Below are 16,684 nucleotides of genomic sequence, written 5' to 3'. Positions count from 1 at the left end.
TGGATGCCTGCATACTTCCCCTCTTTCCGCTACTTCTTGGGAACCACCGACCCTGCACCCCCGCATCCCATCAAACGCGCCGTGGATAGAACGACGGGAGGCTGACTGACTCCTTCCCTCTGGCTGCATTTGCGCACAATGCGCTTTTCTTTTTCCTTTCGTCCGGCGGCTCGGACGCATGCGAAACTTTGACGCCGATGACAAACACCTCACTCTGCTTACTACGCTCGAACATTCAGAGCCTTTTTTCGAACTCCTCGTCTCTTTTTCTGCGCTCCTGGCTCTACGGCGTCTCTTTCGTCTACGCCGCCTCTTGGGGCTCATTTTGGAGCCTCCCGCTCGCATCTCTTGTTCATCAGCACTTTCGCTAGCTGTCTCACCCGCGCAGTCTAAATGATTTTCATACAAATCATCATTTCCTTCCTTCTCCAGACTGGCGGACAGCTTAACGCCTATGGCAACAATGCAGCTGTTTTCCTCCGAACATAGCTCGCATGCCTGGGAGCTGTCTCCAACTGCATTGTGCTCTCTACTCTCTTCATTCGCGCCACTTCCTGAACTTACGCCGGTGTTCCTGCCTAGCGGGTCGAAATATCCTGGGACACCACCGGCAAGATCCACCGCCGCAATACACTCACTTGATGTCTGTGCCAGATTTTCCGCAGCTGTCTTAGCTGTTTCGCTAGTACTCCCCTGGCACAGCACATCTTTGCACTTATTCTGGCCATCAGCGGCCTCTCCTCTTACCGCCGCATCTTTCGCAGCTGCCAACCTCGGTTCATTCTTGAACCTGCTGCTATCTTCACACGTGCTAGCCTTCCCTACGGCTCTGAATTGCACCGCACTCGACTGTTCCTCGCACCTTTCGTGCGCTACATCTACCGATTGACCACTCCGCTGCTTTCGATCTAACCCGCGTTCTAGTCTTTCAATTTCCTCGTCCATTGCTTGCATCGCCTTCTTGTGTTGTTCAACCCTTTTTGCCTCCTCTATTTTCTGTTCCTGATCATTTAAGATTAGATTCCAAAAGTAATCAATATCCTCCTCCTTGTTCTTGCTTCCGACTATTATTTCGCGGATTTTAAATGCAGGCATATCACCGTCTACTTCTATGTCGAGCTCCCAACACAACTGCAACAAGCCATCCTTCGTCAATCTCATCAGACGTTCCAGTCTTTCACACTCATGTTCCAGCCTTTCACACTCATCATCCCATTTTGCCTGCTCTACTTGCTTTTCTTGATCTGTTAAGATTAGATTCCCGAAGTAATCTATATCCTCCTGGTTGCTTTTGCTTCCTACTATTATATCGCGGAGTTCTGATGCAGGCGTATCGTCATCTACCTGTATGTCGAGCTCCCAACACAACTCCAACAGGCTATCCCTCGTCAATCTCATCAGGTCCATGGCGACTACTTTGCTTTGGCTCAGCTCTGACAAAACACAAACAAACCCACCAGCGTTTCAATTCTGTGTCTAGAGAAATTGAAGCCTGGCAAATCCCACAGCAGATACCAAAAGCAAAATACACAAGCAGCAACACGTAGTCAACACCTCCTCTACCCTTTTCCCGTTTCTCCTTCACTCTACTGCCTCAAACATCCCAAAACACTCCCACAACGTACCCTTATCTTCTTCTACCAACTAATCTGAGGTACCATGCTTATCCTGACATGCTCAGATCATCGCCGAGTGCTGCTCTGTGCTGAGACAACAACCACAATTCCTAGGCAGTTGCTAGATTTATCTATCCTTTAACGGGTCTAGGCTAAAGGACTCGATACATCTCAAGCGCAAAGCCAGGCACTCACCTCATACCGTGCGGTCATGGTACGCTGCGTCGATCCCGCCGAATTCCAGGTTCCAGGGCTTTCGGCTGACCTCCGGTCCATGTCGCTCTCCGTCGATCCGTCATATCCCACCGCTGCCACCAGTTGTTGCGACCGGCCTTTGGAGGCACCAGAGACTCCGGAGGAAGAGGCAGGAGGAAGGCAAACTTAACAGAGGTTTTATTTACATGGGCGAGCAGTTTGTTTCTACATGATGATTTCGTCCTACAGGACGAGGATTTCCTGTCTACATGACGACGATTGCCCGTCGAATGAGCCCGCGGGGGCTCGTTTTAAAGGGTCTCTTTCCCCAGATCCCTAGATGGGGGAATTTCTGCAAGTTGGGACGGTCCAATCGCGTCCCACACAACACTAATGAGGGTGCCACCCACACTCGCCCAGGTCAGCGTCGTCGACTGGGGTGTGGCCACCGCACCCTGCTGCAGTTGCACCAAAGGGTGCAACCTGTGGTCCCCGCCATGTGAAGGCCGTAGGGCGATGGGTCCCACGCTCGGACACAAAAGGTCTGCAGCTCCGACGCACCTTGTCGATCAAATAGGGGCTGGTTGTCATCCACGCGGTCGCCGCTGTCTCGTCAAGGTAGATTTGGCGACAGGAAACCATTACGGTCGTCTCGCCGTACCAGGATGGGCCAGACCGCACGGCGCCTCACGTCCCATCTCGGGAGGAGAATTCACGCGCTTGAGCCATTGTCCAGGCAAGCAGCGCTTCGGCGCCCGGTTCGAAGAACAGGGGACGCCGCTTTCTTTTCGGCGCAGGGGCCGATCGTAACAACGGCCGCTACCTTTGTTTTTATGTAGCGGCCGTGGGCGTTTTGTCGGCGATCTCTGTGGTGTACTGCCTGTTTCTGCGGGACGGAGCATAAAAGTTGAGACATTTGTACGGGCACGAGAGTGGCGGTATCATGAGCCAGTGCCGCATTAACGTTTACTTGGACGCGGTAGAATAAATGAGCATATTGAGTGCTCGAACGCGCGAGAACATTACTTTCGTTTCCAGGGCTGGCGTCTGCTCGATGCGCTAACCGCGGGGGCACGAACGCATGGGAAAGGGAGGCATATTAGCCCCGCATCTCGCTGCAATTCACGAAAAAAAAAATGAAAAAGATGCACAAATTCCTTTTGTGAGTCTCATTATTTCTCTCAAGTTTTATTAATCTGTTCAAGCAACAAATTACAGAAACTACACATGTCGTGTCAAATAATTATCGCAGTGTCACGTGCTACTGTTGGCGACATCAGAGCACAGTCTTCTACGTAGAGGAGCGACGTCACAGCACTACCATCCACGTAGGGCCATTTTCTCATGTACGTCATCCCCTCATTCTCTAAAGCGCGCGCCCTCGAGAGGAAGGGCAAGCAGCGTTCACCTTGAAATTTGACCCATTTCCGCGGCGCGTAGCGTTGCAAATTTTGGCAGACGTGATCGGGAACGCTCAGCGTATGCATTGCACTCGTTAGCTGAAAATTGCCAAACCTGGTGAGGGGCCCTTTAAGGAGCTTCGCCCCTAAAAGCGCTCCTGAAAAGCGAGATACAAAGCATATACGCAACGTTTCAAGCACTGGCGCGCGCAAACACTGATTGCAGAAAGAAATGACAGAACTTATTTTCACGTAAAGAAGGGGAAAAAAAAAAAGAGAAGATGCAACAAACATTTCACATCAACTAAAAGGTGTTAAAAAAGGGATTAAAATGCGCTGTCGAAGAAAACAACGAAAACAAAAACAAGATATGTACAAGGCATGTGGACAACGTTTGAAACTATATAACGGCTGTGAATGATTGTCAAAGTGATTACAACTGAAGAGTTTGTACAAAAGAACCAGTAGTTGGACATTCCACAACGCTGGCTGGTATGTGGTTCCATTCACAAATTGTCTTCGGAAAAAGGAATTAGCAAAAATTTCAGTGCGGCAGAAATATTCTTTTATTTTTATTTTTAGTATGGTGTGACCGGGTGGCTCGCCTGGACACTGGCTCTATGTAGGTGTGTTTATGTATATTAAGTTTATCATGAAATAGCAGGTGCATGAATTTTAATCTGTCGCGTTGGCGCCGCTTTTGTAGAAATTCTAGACCTGCTTTCTTTACCAAAGCACTCGCAGAAGTGCGCCAGCTACAAGAACGATATACGAACCTAAGCGCTTTCTTTTGGACAGTTTCTAGTTTGTTTATGTTGCCTTGAATGTATAGATCCCAAACTATCGATGCATATTCTATTATATGTTATTACAACTTACATAATATGGAATCCAGGAGCGCTGGTAGCGCCGTCTTGCGAAAATTTCTTCACCCATGCACAACGGCCTTAACTGGAAACGTGTTTGTGTTGCTTCATTATTTTCGCAAATGTAAAGCAACAAAATCAACCATACGAAAGCTGGTTTTACTGTCGACGTCATTTACCTAAGTGCAGCAGCTAAGTAGCACTGAGCCCCCCTCCCTCCCTCCTTCCCTCCCTCCCCCTACCACCTCTCTCTCTCTCTGGTATTATGTAAATTGCAATAAGTTTACGAACACGGCAAAACAATGTAAAACTTAGCGCGCAACCATTTCATGCCTCGAATGCAGTGGTAGTGCTAATCCATCGCTTTGCAGCGCATCGCTTCCGTGGAAGTGAATGCGCGGCCGGTGCACTCAACGACCGAGAGAATCTGTTCTCGGTCGACATTGGGGACGCCGTCGGCTGTAAATGAGTACCAAGGGCACGAGGCCGCGTCCAAGCGCCCTACATTGGACTGAAACTGGCCGCTTCCTTTGTGCCGATCGGTTTCTTGGCCTGCATTTATGGGCGATTGATCTACAGCACTTGTTGGCACGCGCCGATGTGTTTATGAGCGGGCGCACGCGCCGTTCACCGCGATTGAGACCAAAGGGTCTGGATTAGCCGCAACGACACTGGCATATCGTCGCGCCCGTTTCCTGCAACGCAAATCCTTAACTATAACCTGCTCTAGTCCGTAGATAAGTACATTACTGTCCAAGGACAAGCCACGGATTGCAGCTTCGGTAAGCGTCTCTCCACGTGGCCATCCATGGCGTTTATTGATTGCTGATCGTGAAGCGTGGCGCGTTCACTGATCGGTCACACTGAAACGGGGCGGCGATGTAGAAGGTTAAGGGGCGCATGACGTCATCAAACGCGAAATATGTATGTAGGCCGCCAGACGTTAGCCTGTCGTGATAGCCGGCAAACTTACGTCAGCGATAGGCGGTGCAAACTGCTGTCAGGCTGTTTGAATCATTGTTGCAGTCTCCGGGTCTGCATCGCTATTTTTTGCGAGTGCTGCGTGATATCATCACCGTGAAGCGAGTACATATGAAGGAACGCTGACACTTGGAGCAGCGAAATGCGCATTGAACCTTTCTGAGAGACGTTGACCTTAACGTGTTTAATTTGCATGCTGCATACGCGCATTGTGTATCCGTTCCTTCTCGCTGTCCTCGCTACAGCGCTCACAGGCTGCCGATGGCGGCTGTGTTGGCCCGCCCCTGTCGGAACAGACAGTATTATAATGCCGACACTGTCGTCGCACCGGAAATCTATTAAGGTATTATTAAAGTTTTTACGTGCAAGTGGCCTGTTGGACTCCCGCTCATTATCTTGCCTTATTATTTCTTTTTTGCGCGCCTACTCTCCTCTCCGCTCCTCTGTCCATCTTTCTTTCCCCCTCCTCCTAGTGTAGGGTAGCAAACCGGATAGTTCAAATCTGGCTGACCTCCCTGCCTTTTCCATATATTTTTAACCCTCTCTCTCTCTTTCTCTCTCTGTCTGTCTGTGTTTGTGATATATATGGACTGTATGTGTAATCCTATTGCCTCGTAATTGTTACTTGGGTCATAGCATGCTAAGCATGTCCACAGGCAAGCCTCTCCCAAATTTATTACGCAGCTCATTCTCTCGCTATTTTTCTATATATTCCTCATGACCATTCCAATGCACCGTTTTGTCCCGCGGAAGATTCCTGACGAACTAACGCCAAGTACGATGCCAGGTGTGGCGACTTAACTCTTATCTGTAGCTACTTCTGACACCTTTCGGCCGCAAGCTTCTTCGTTGACTAACAGTATGTATTACTATTTTTTATTGATTGATAACAATTTAAGCAGAACTGAAATTTCGTTGCGCTCGAGCTTCAAAGGCCAATTAGAGCGCCAAAGCAGACGACTTGTGCAAATGGCGAATGTAATGCAAACACCATGGCGTCCTCTTCAAGACCTTCAGACCACCGTTTACACCAGCGGCACTAGTTTTTCGACATTCTTGGCCGTACATCTTTTCCCGCGTCCGATAATGACGGCGTGTTATTATTATTATTATTATTATTATTATTATTATTATTATTATTATTATTATTATTATTATTATTATTATTATTATTATTATTATTATTATTATTATTATTATTACTCTTTTATGGCAATTTCTTTTTCGGGCGCTTCCACACACAGTCCGCAATGAAGTACGATCGATGAATAGATCTTTTCGAATATACTTACCGTATTCACTTGCATGCTATCAACTTTGATTATCGCTCGCTAATATTGTCGAAATGTAGCTAAATGATTGCTGATGTTGGCTAGTGTTGGCTAAAGTTGAATATCCGTTGTTATAACGACATTGTCTTCATGCAGTCTCATTTTACTGACTGAGCTTCCTGCCAAATTAAAAAAAAAAAAAATTGGTATTCGGATTTTGGCGGTGGTCGTGCATGGTGGTGGTGTATTAACACATTTTTATTTTGCTTTGTAACCCTTCTTTTTCTTTCTCTCTTTTTTTGTTTGCTGCACGTCTTGCATGTTATGTCGTTCTGCGCTTCTCGCACTATTCACGACAGTTACTGTATCCTAGCTTGCTTTCAGATACTGCATACTCATGGCAGATATAACTCAAGATCGCTATGAGCCCTTTGAGACTGCCGTGTGACGATGACTGAGAAACAAAATAATGGATTTTTCTTTCCCCCTACTTCTAACTTTATTTACTCCATTATCAACACTTCTTGCGCAAAATTTTCTTAGACGACGGACGAAACAGACACGGACGGGCGCAAACTTCCAACTGAATTCATTATCAACATGTGACATATATATATACAAATATTACTATGACAAAACAAAAACACCAATGCACACAGGTGTGCAGTGTCGTCTAAGAAAATTTTGCGCAAGAAGTGTTGATCATGGAACAAGCTCGAACCCACACCTTGTTAAAAATTATTTACTCTTTGTAATCGTAACAAGCGCATCCACATCCTTGATGGCCGCAGTCGCTGCTGCAAGAATAAATAGTGGATTCGCGAAGTCCACTCATTACTATTATTGCTCTTTGTTGAGGAAGATGGTTCTTTTCGAGAATGGTTCATCGGAGGCACCTTTCTATACTACCCAATGCGGATGCCTGTGGAGTCTCATTTACCCGGCCGGCCTTCTCAATATGATGATTGGATTAGTCTGTCTATGCGTGTAGCTGCTATCTTTCGGAACAAACGAGCCGCAGTTCAGGACCTCTTTATATTCGGGCATAATAGGAAGGTTTCTTCCGAGAAAGCCTAAAGGCTCACTGGAAGGCAGGCTGTAGATTGTCTCTAGCTTATATATCGCATGCAAGGAACGCCCGACGGGCAAATGGCTGTCCTTGGCCCACTATGTGAATCCCAGCTATTATTTCGCTGAGCACAATCTTTACAGGGAACAGCACTAAAACACTGGATAGTCGAGCCGGGACACGCACTCATTGCTCGTCTGTGTGTACGCTGTGCACTGCGTGTGCGCCCTGCAGGCTTTTCCCGCCCTTTGTAGCACAATTCCCAATGAACAAGATGCCATTAATTGGCCGGTCGACCGAAAGGAACACGTTGGCCAGGTCTTTACTATTGCTCGCCATTCCACCAGACATAGCCTGGGGACGTTCGCTGCGCGCACATCGATAGCGATATAAGACGCGCCGGCAGCCCCGCACGCCATGCGACGTCTAAAATCCGCGCCGTGTGGTTGACGCCAATATATCTCGTGCTGCGGGATAGTCAGTAACTCTTGGTGTTTTTTTTTTTTTTTTTTTTTGTGTCTGTGTGTGTGTTATACATAGCTCTGTTAGAAGTATACTTGCACGTGTACAACGCTATAGCCTATAAATACATTCTCAAATCCCCACGCAAGTTATTGTGTGTAAAACCCGATGTTCCCGTCCGCCGCGCTCTCACGTATGCGACATCGTTAAAGCATGTCGTTACGCCTTTAATGGCCGCATCCATGCATCCTCTTCCATCCGCCACATAGTACGTGGTACCTTTTGAATAGCCCGGAGGTGAGCCAGACGAGCCCGCTTGTTTGCAGGAATGAAGAGAGAGAGAGAGAGAGATAAAAAAAAAGAACACTCATATAAAGAGCGCTTCCCCGTCTGTCACGCGCATTCAACCTGTTGTATTATGGCGTGGTGCTGTTATTAAAGGGATGTTCCGCTTCGCGCACGAACTTGAGCGTCTAGAATGCGTTGGCTTCGAGTGTGGACGGCGAGGCAATTGTGTACCGCTATATAAGCCTTTCTTTTCAATATTATTTTTTTCTCGCGATTTTTGCTACAGGCACTGTATGTTTCAGAGGAGAAGGTATGCGCATGTCTTCTGGAGTATGAACAATTCTCTCGTCACGCACCAGTGTATTTCGCATGGAAAAGCGGTGCAGACGGGAAAGCTTTTTTAGCTGACTCAAGCTATCTCTTTCTTTTTCAACTTCTTCTTTTGTTCGGCTTGTATCGCTGACGTGAAGTCTATTTGTTTCCAGGCAGGCGGGCAATTTAGAGTTCTTGCTTCGTTATTCCACATACGTTACGGTCGCTTCGCCGTCTGCGTATGCTGGAATGTATAGGAGGCGAGGGAAAAGCGTTTACGTCGTCCTGTCATCACCACGGAAGTGAATGTGAAAAAAAAAAAAAAAAATGTGAAGAGAGAGTGAGCAATAGTGTGTTCATTCGCCCCCACCTTCGTCCGCTTGGCATCAAAGGTTACGCGTGCTTTCACAACGAGATTGAACACGTACCCCTCACTCTGAAGCTCTCTCTACATATTGTATTCTACGTTGCTTTATGCCCTCCTCCTCACTTTGTTGCTTTTCACGCGGCAATTGCGTGAGAACTCGTCGGACCTGCCTCGGGCCTCTTGTAAGTGTGTAGGGGCGCAGCGGCCCTCGCGCGATTAATTAGACGCGCGCGCACACACATACACGTATACAGGACTTATCGGTCCAAAAAAGACGCTCGACAGGAAAGCCCACGCCCCGGCCGCAATCGGGCGCTTGCCAGGCCTCGCTTCGTCCTGTCGTCGCGGGCGGGCGTGCGACTCTCGCGGCCACAAGGTGTGCACAAACGACGTGTCGCGCGCAGCGTCCATCCTTTCTTTTTCTTTCTCTCTCTCTCTCAAGGCCATCGCTCTTGACTTCGAGTGGTGGGCGTACGCACAGACGCACCTTGCTGTCTGCGCCCGCGAGTCCACGTGCACAGGTGCACAACGCCGCGCTAGTCGCGTGCACCGTTGAAGGTGGAGGAGAAGGCGAGGTTGACGTCGAGAGAGCCCCGGATTCTCTGCCTTCTCGGCCACAGCGTCGTCGCTGTCTCCTTCCGTCCACGAGGCAGAGATAAGGATTAAAGAGCCCGCTGCTGCCCGCGCACCAATCGCGCGACATTGACGGAGGTTGCTGAATATAGCGAAGTGTGTGTGTGTGTGTCGTTCAGTCTGTCGGTCGTCGCTTTGCATCTCCTCCATGCTGCGGTTGAAGCGAACGGCGCGCCCGGGCGCTCCGCGTTGCAACCAACGTTGCACGCTTTCGACGACGAGACTCAGTGAGGGTCGGGCGGCACCGTAAACATCGGTGTCCGACGAATACCTGACGTCCAACCCCACCGACGACCTCTCCACTCCCGACCCAGCACCGTGAACCACGTTCTTACGACGTCTCAGAAGAACAAGAAGGCGTCGTGTGCAACGCCAAGCGGTCCTCCGTGTATATCCGCTGCACTACACACGTAGCGATGTCGGCGAGCCCCCTGTTGAGACTCGTTCAGTACAAGAAATGCAACCTAAAGAGGTACGTGTTTCATGAACGCGGCATCTTGCAACCTTTCACCTACTAACCTACATCTCAGCACCCTTTTCATTTCCTTTACAAGTATCTTTCTTTTGCTGAATCATGTGTATAAAGCGATACGTTAAAATATATTCTGCGGCGCAAATCCTTTAACCGGCCTTTAATCGAGGGTAAGTCCGGCGCTTTGTCATCACAACTTCTCGCTTTCCGTTTGTGTTGCATGTCCAGACCCACCTCACTTGCGGCGCGTCGCCGAACCCTTTATGCATCGTAAGTATATGGCTACGCTTTTGGCATGGCTTTTGCGAGACACTAAACGTTCTTGCACTTGCATCGCTTTCTGAATTACACTTACGTCTTCGGATAACGCATATGTGTAGTATTTGCTATTGCGGCAATTGCTTTCGCGGCTGAAAACGGCTATGTAGCATGGGGGGCACTATTTTGAGCACTGCAACTGTCTCAAGTTTAGCGTCCTTTCTGCGTAACAGACCAACAGATGCAACTGCCAGTTTTCATTATTTGTCAGCATAGTAATGCACGGAAGCTTGGAATCTGTACGTATGTGTATGTACAATGAGTGTTCGCGATGAACACACAACGCGGGTAATCTAGGCCGCGTGCAAATAATTGTGGCAAAACCACTATTGGCTAAATGAAGCAGCCGCGTCAAAGTCGTGTCTTTCAATTGAAGGAATGTGAGTCACCAAAGTCATCATATATATAGCGGCAGTCGTGAGATTCGGAATGCAAAGCGCAGTGCTTCACACTATACGAACGTACTACAAATCCGCAGTCCTGCATGCAGAGTATTTTTTTATTGCCTTGGGTCTCTTATCGCCATGAGCCGCTTGTATACCAACGGCGTACACGATACCAATCGTGTTTCCGTACTTTATGTGTTGCTGCCAGCTCCGCCAAGAAAGCGCTCACAATAACCGGGCGGGACGTGCTTACGTGGTAGGGCGTAAAACAGCGCAATAACAAACATGGACGAAGGTAAAAAACACGACAACACTTTATCTGTCTGTTCTTCTGCAATTTTATGCCTATACGATGAATCAGCCGACTGGCCGAACTTTGCCGTCTTGTTCCGTCACGGGCTGGCTGTTTTGCGAAATGTCTGTTTCGCGTGGTGGCACGGTGGCACGCTCTCGGCATGGTGCACAAAGCAACCACGCAGTTCACTTTTTTTTCTTCAAGTTTTTAGATTCCTGTCTCTCTATAGCATTGGTTGTGTAAACGCCAGACACCACACCAAGAAGATAGTGTGACGTCATTTGTGTTCCTAGAGCCTTTGCCATTTCGTATTCAAATTTATTCTGCTCGCTTTTTTGTTATGACGCGTCCGTCACGTTCTCGCTGCGTGTCTACGCATGGCGTCGTATATGTTACATTGGCTTTAACGTTGGCTGTAACGTTAGCTGTAAGTAGCAGGCTCGGCTTGTCGTTGTATGGTCAACATGTTTTTTGCGGCATGCATCGTTTAGGCGCGTGTCAAAAAATAGATCTCCGGAGATCCTCGGATATATATATATATATATATATATATATATATATATATATATATATATATATATACACGAAACCTAACTGCATCTTTATAACTTCACCCAGTATTCAAAGTACCTTTTCCTGTATAACTCTGTCCCCCGTACCACTTCCGAGAATTATGTGCTCAGGATCATCTGCAATGCTATTCAAGTTAATTGCTTGCGAACTATTTTTTTTTCACTGCGATGCATACTTGTCCTTGAGGCATAATGCTTCGTTTGTGTGTCTGTATTATATGCATGCTGTAATTAGAGAAAAAGAAATGCAGTTACTGTGCAGAAAGAGCTAGGAGGCCACAAAATATTCTACGAACGATGCCTCTGTATTTGCAGTTTGTTGCGTGTCATTTAGGTCATCTCACCTGAACTAGCGAGCCCTCATGTATAGCATGAATCTATTTATCGGTAATGTAACTCTTTCTTAACACTCACACATCTCTCTCTCTCTGTCTCTAGCAAACTCGACAATTTAGGTTTCGAACAGCAGGTGGAGAAATCCTGGCGGACATCTTTTCTGTACGCGTGCACACTCTAAGAAAAAAAAGAGTATGCGTGACTCTTTTCGGAGAGTTTTGACTTGCCACGTATACGACTCTCTTTAAATAGTCACGGTGACTCTCTTGGTGGGTCAGGGTCGGCTCGCTCTAGGAGAGTCCCCCGACCCTCTAGGAAGAGTTGAAAGACTCTTATCGGGAGGATCACGTTACCACTTATAGGGAGTCAGACGACTCTTGCCGGTAACGCTCCTAGGGTGGTCAAGGGACCCACACCGAAGCATCAAGCGACTCCACAAGTATTTTAAGCTACTCATTTGATCCTTGCTCTACTTTTGCGCGATTACTGTTGAAAATAGTGGAGTATTCATTTTAAGCAAGTCCAATAATACTTGCCGTTCTGCCCAGCGACTGTAAAAAAGGAATAGTTCAGTTTTAGCATTATTTTAATAAAACTCGTCAAAACAACACATATTTTCCAGCAAAGTTATATAGAAAGCGCGAAAAGATGGTCTGTGATTTCCAATTAAGAAGTTCGGGTATTCCTCATTTACATGCTTCTATGAGTATAGCCAGCCAAAATGTGTGACTGTGATGTGCACAGTGTCATAAGGTGCTAAATGAACAGCAGAAATCGCCATCATGTTTCCATATTTATTCCTTGTGATTAAAAATAAATCAAAAAGTGGTGACGGCTTGAGGCATCAGACTTGTGGCTTGCTAGTTTGTCGCTCCTGTCCAGCGTGAGCACCATGAAAAACGGTATCTGAAAAGCAGAACGTGATATTATGATGAGAAAATGAAATTGCAGTAAACGTTTGCAAAACCTACACAATGAGTGGTTCACACAGACATAATAAAGGCTAACAACAAAACAACAAATGCAAACAGGCATGGTCAGGAACCAAGTTTTTTGACGTCGAGATCAGATATGCCATATTTTAGAATTACCGCACATAGCTCCCACAATCACGCACACTCACTCGATTCTGTAATAACGCCCAACGTCATCGCAGTGTATGCAAATCACGAAAACAGCAAACAGAAACGAGGGAAGAGTGCACGGCCGCGGCCGCACCAACGGGCGCCGTCGAAAGTCTAGAGCTTTTTCACTTTACCGGTGAAGCGTGTCCAACTTGAATGACCGCATACGTTCTGGAAGCACCGTACTATATCTGCACCTCAAACTACCGTCTTTAAGCCAACAAAAACCATTATATATAGTGCGTCTGAGCGTTCTGTACACAGGCATTTTTTTTTCACGTTCCCACGCGCCGAAGCACGCTACACACTCAAGGTCGATGGAAATGTTATGAAGTAGACTAAAGTGCATCTCAAAACGACATCTTGCACATTCAGTAGCGCAGACACAACGTGCGATCAGCAAAAAATGACCCTTGATAATTGTTTGCATCGTTCACTATAAGGGAGCTTGCACAGCAACGCGCATAGCGGTGGCAACTCGTTAACTGACAGCTTTAGTTGGGCATCCGCAACAGCCCTGCGGACACAGGCTGCTGTTGGAAATGGCTGGCAGATAACTTCCGCAGAGCTGCTGCAGACGCCCAGCTAAAGCTGTATAATTAGTACCAACGAAAGCAGTACACTCACCGTTAACTGGCGCCCGTTGTTCCTGTCGCAGCTCCAGGAATATTCCGTCCTCCAAGCGTCACCGCGTCACTTCGTGCACGGAGCCGGCGTCAACACCAACACCACCGAAGACGCGCAAGAACACACACAACCCGTGCAACCAACACGCAACGCATTCCAATAGACGAGGAGACAGAGAGGAAAACATAAGCAGCACGCCACCCCGGCGCCGTTGTGGCGCGTTGCCTCGCCTCCGTCGTCGAGCCAACGCGCCACAACGGCGCCAAAGGGCAAGCGCGCGATATGTATGGCGTATACGGCGGCGCCGCCAATCGAAACGCGCTTCAGGAGAGTCCCGTGACTCCAGTCGAATTGCGAACTCTCTTTCTCTGCCTGTACCTTCCAAAAGGGGTCAAATGGACACCCGAAGAGAATCACGCGGCCGTGACCCTCTTTTGACTCTTTTTTTTCTTAGAGTGCATGCAAATCCAGCATTTGCGCCATGTTGGGCACTTTCGGTTGACCTTCGTCGAAACTTGTTAACATTATCAATATCACATGCTAATCAAGCCGCTTCACAGGTGGCGTGATACTCGGCCTACGGAGGCTGATTGCACAACGCTCAAAAACCCTTTCCGCGGCATCGTTTAACCTATACGCGTTCAAGGATGATCAAATCCGTGCACTACAACGAAAGCTCTGGATCGTGTCTGCCAACCGGGGCGGAGAATCACTAATTCCAGATAAACTTCCAGCGTGCGACGGCGACTCTATAGAAGGATTAAGGATTGGTAAGGTGGGCCAGCGATGGGACCGCTCTCCCTCCTGTCTCTGTGACGCGATCGATTCCGTTCTCATTCTTGATTGGTTGGGACTATCCGTATTGCTTTCGCTTCGCTGCACGCAATTGGAGAGACGGAGCGTAGTATTAAACATTCCTGGTTTGATCGGCCTTCTAATTTATCCTTAAACAGCCTCGGGCTCCTTTTTAACGAACTCGGGTATTCGTTGCCAGTTGCGTCTAGCTCGCCAGGTCTCGTGCCAGGCGCGAGAAGGGTTGATCAAAAAGGGAGAGGGTTGAGCGACTTCTGTCGCTGCTAGTGTTCCCTTTCAATGCTGGAAATTACTTCCTTATGACAGCATGCAGGATGATTGGGTATGGAAGCGCACATAGAAATGGGGACAACGCAATGAGGTACAAACACAAGCGATGTCTTTGGAGGTGGATACCGTTTCGGTTGCTGAACTTGTTTCTCTCATAGTGCTTTATTTATTTATTTATTTATTTATTTATTTATTTATTTATTTATTTATTTATTTATTTATTTATTTATTGCGTGAAACGACACCACAAGGAAGAAAGCAGGACAGTGTGTTTCTCAATGTGTTTCTCCCACATTGTTGTTGTTTTACACTTATTAACAGGTAAAAGAAACCAAAGATCAGCTTATACAGGATGATTGTGTCCGTGAGGATTTTGAAAGGCATCTATCTGTCTGCACCTATAGGTTGTCAGTTGTGGTCATGAAAAGGGATGAAAGCATAATTTGGTCGGTTGGTGACTTCACGTGCTCACGCATTTCGACATCTGCATGAACTCGGCTCTGTTACAGGAATCGCCCGCGACTTGATGGCTTCAATTATTATGAGACATCATTTGTGTCTTTGAGACTTTCTTCTACACTGTCTTGGCGTTATTTAACTTGTGTGCTATGCCGAACCTGTTGGTTGTATGTACTACACATTCTTTAATGTCCTGGGGTTACTTTGCTGGCGTTTTTTGAAATGTTACGTTAAATCCTGCATGTTGTATGTTCCATAATCAAGAGCTGAGGAGTAGTCGGCGCCTTATTTGCACGTAAAATCTCTCTATTTCTCTTTCTAGTCCCCATTCCATTACCCCCAGTGTATAGGGTAGCAAACCGGACTCTCATCGTTCCTCCCTGCCTTTTCTCTTCTTGCTTTCTCTCTCTCTCTCTCATTATGCCATATAACAAATCGCGTGATACATTTAGAGGAACTTACATCTACGCATACCAATCACCCAGCATATTTCGTGTACCTCGCATTTTCCCCCATATTTGTCTGTACCAATTTTCCCGTAGCGTCTCTCATAGCCGGAGTCGCTTTGGCACGTTAAACCCCATAAACCAAACGAATTTTCCCGTTGTCATCGTCTGATGGAGACTGTACCCAGAGATCAAAATACGCGTGCTTCTCTAACCCGCGCTAAATTGGAAACCAGTAACCGCTAGAATCGACAGTTGCATTTGCAAGCAACTATTGCGAGGTGGCGTATAAAGCAAATAAGTATACGATCGCGCGAGTTTAGAAGAGAATTCCATTCCCCACGCAGTTCAATTGAAAGGCGCTCCTCTCTGCTGACTTTGCATAACAGTGCATGCCGGGGTCGCTATGCGCGAGTTATTTACGTTTCCCACGCTATAACGGGATGACTGGTCGCGTTTTGCGCTGTCGGGGCAACAGAACGCAGCAGCCGAAAGCAGCAGACCACGTGCCTGAAGAATAGCGTTTCTTGCTGATGCTGCTATAGAATCGGTTTGATGCTCTCTCCAATCCATCGGGCGTAGAATAAAACACCCACGAGAGCGCGCATAAAGATGGCGCGCTTCTCGGATCCGACAATCTTGCGTTCTCGAGTCGAGGGCACGTCCGCGCTTGACACTCCGTCACAAAGAGGGCGCGTTTTTCAGCGCGCATATGGCGAAAAGGGAGCGAGGCATGAGGAAGGAAGGAGACGCAAGCCACCGAAGAACCAAAGATGAAAAACAAAACACTATGAAAGGATGAATAGGATGAAAGAAGCCGAAAGAAGGAGCAGGAGGAGGAGGAGGCAATAGTCCAAGTAGGCCTATACAGTTGAGGCAAGGCCCAGTACAGTGGCATCCCGCGGTGCTTCTCAGAAAACAGGGGGTAGGCGCCATAGGTTATTTCGCACAGCGGGACAGGGGCTGCTCGTCACTCCTCCTCTCCCCCGCACGTTTAACGGCTCTGATCCTATAGGTTTGTGTTTTTGTCTTAAAATTAGGTTGATCTTGTTTTTTTTATTTTTCTTCCGCGGGGAAACGCGCACTGCCCATCTTTTCGCGCTATT

General features: G+C 47.6%; 1 protein-coding gene across 5 annotated transcripts in view; it reads left to right on the top strand.

The window, feature by feature from the left end:
- Window positions 1-16,684, top strand: part of LOC119382598 (proton channel OtopLc) — a 69,576-nt gene that overhangs the window by 30,875 nt on the left and 22,017 nt on the right. Inside the window, exon 1 of one of the 5 annotated variants that reach the window (XM_037650369.2) lies at window positions 9,809-9,932. The exons of 3 other annotated variants lie outside the window; for them this stretch is intronic. In XM_037650369.2, the coding sequence (XP_037506297.1) occupies window positions 9,877-9,932 (56 nt within the window). In that variant the 5' untranslated portion in view covers window positions 9,809-9,876. Of the gene's footprint in view, window positions 1-9,808; window positions 9,933-10,154; window positions 10,203-16,684 lie in introns of those variants that run through there. One more of the 5 variants, XM_049412259.1, reaches the window with a different exon arrangement.

Source organism: Rhipicephalus sanguineus, chromosome 2, assembly GCF_013339695.2.
Source record: "Rhipicephalus sanguineus isolate Rsan-2018 chromosome 2, BIME_Rsan_1.4, whole genome shotgun sequence".
Classification (NCBI taxonomy): domain Eukaryota; kingdom Metazoa; phylum Arthropoda; class Arachnida; order Ixodida; family Ixodidae; genus Rhipicephalus; species Rhipicephalus sanguineus.
This window is presented reverse-complemented; position numbering and strand designations above follow the sequence as displayed.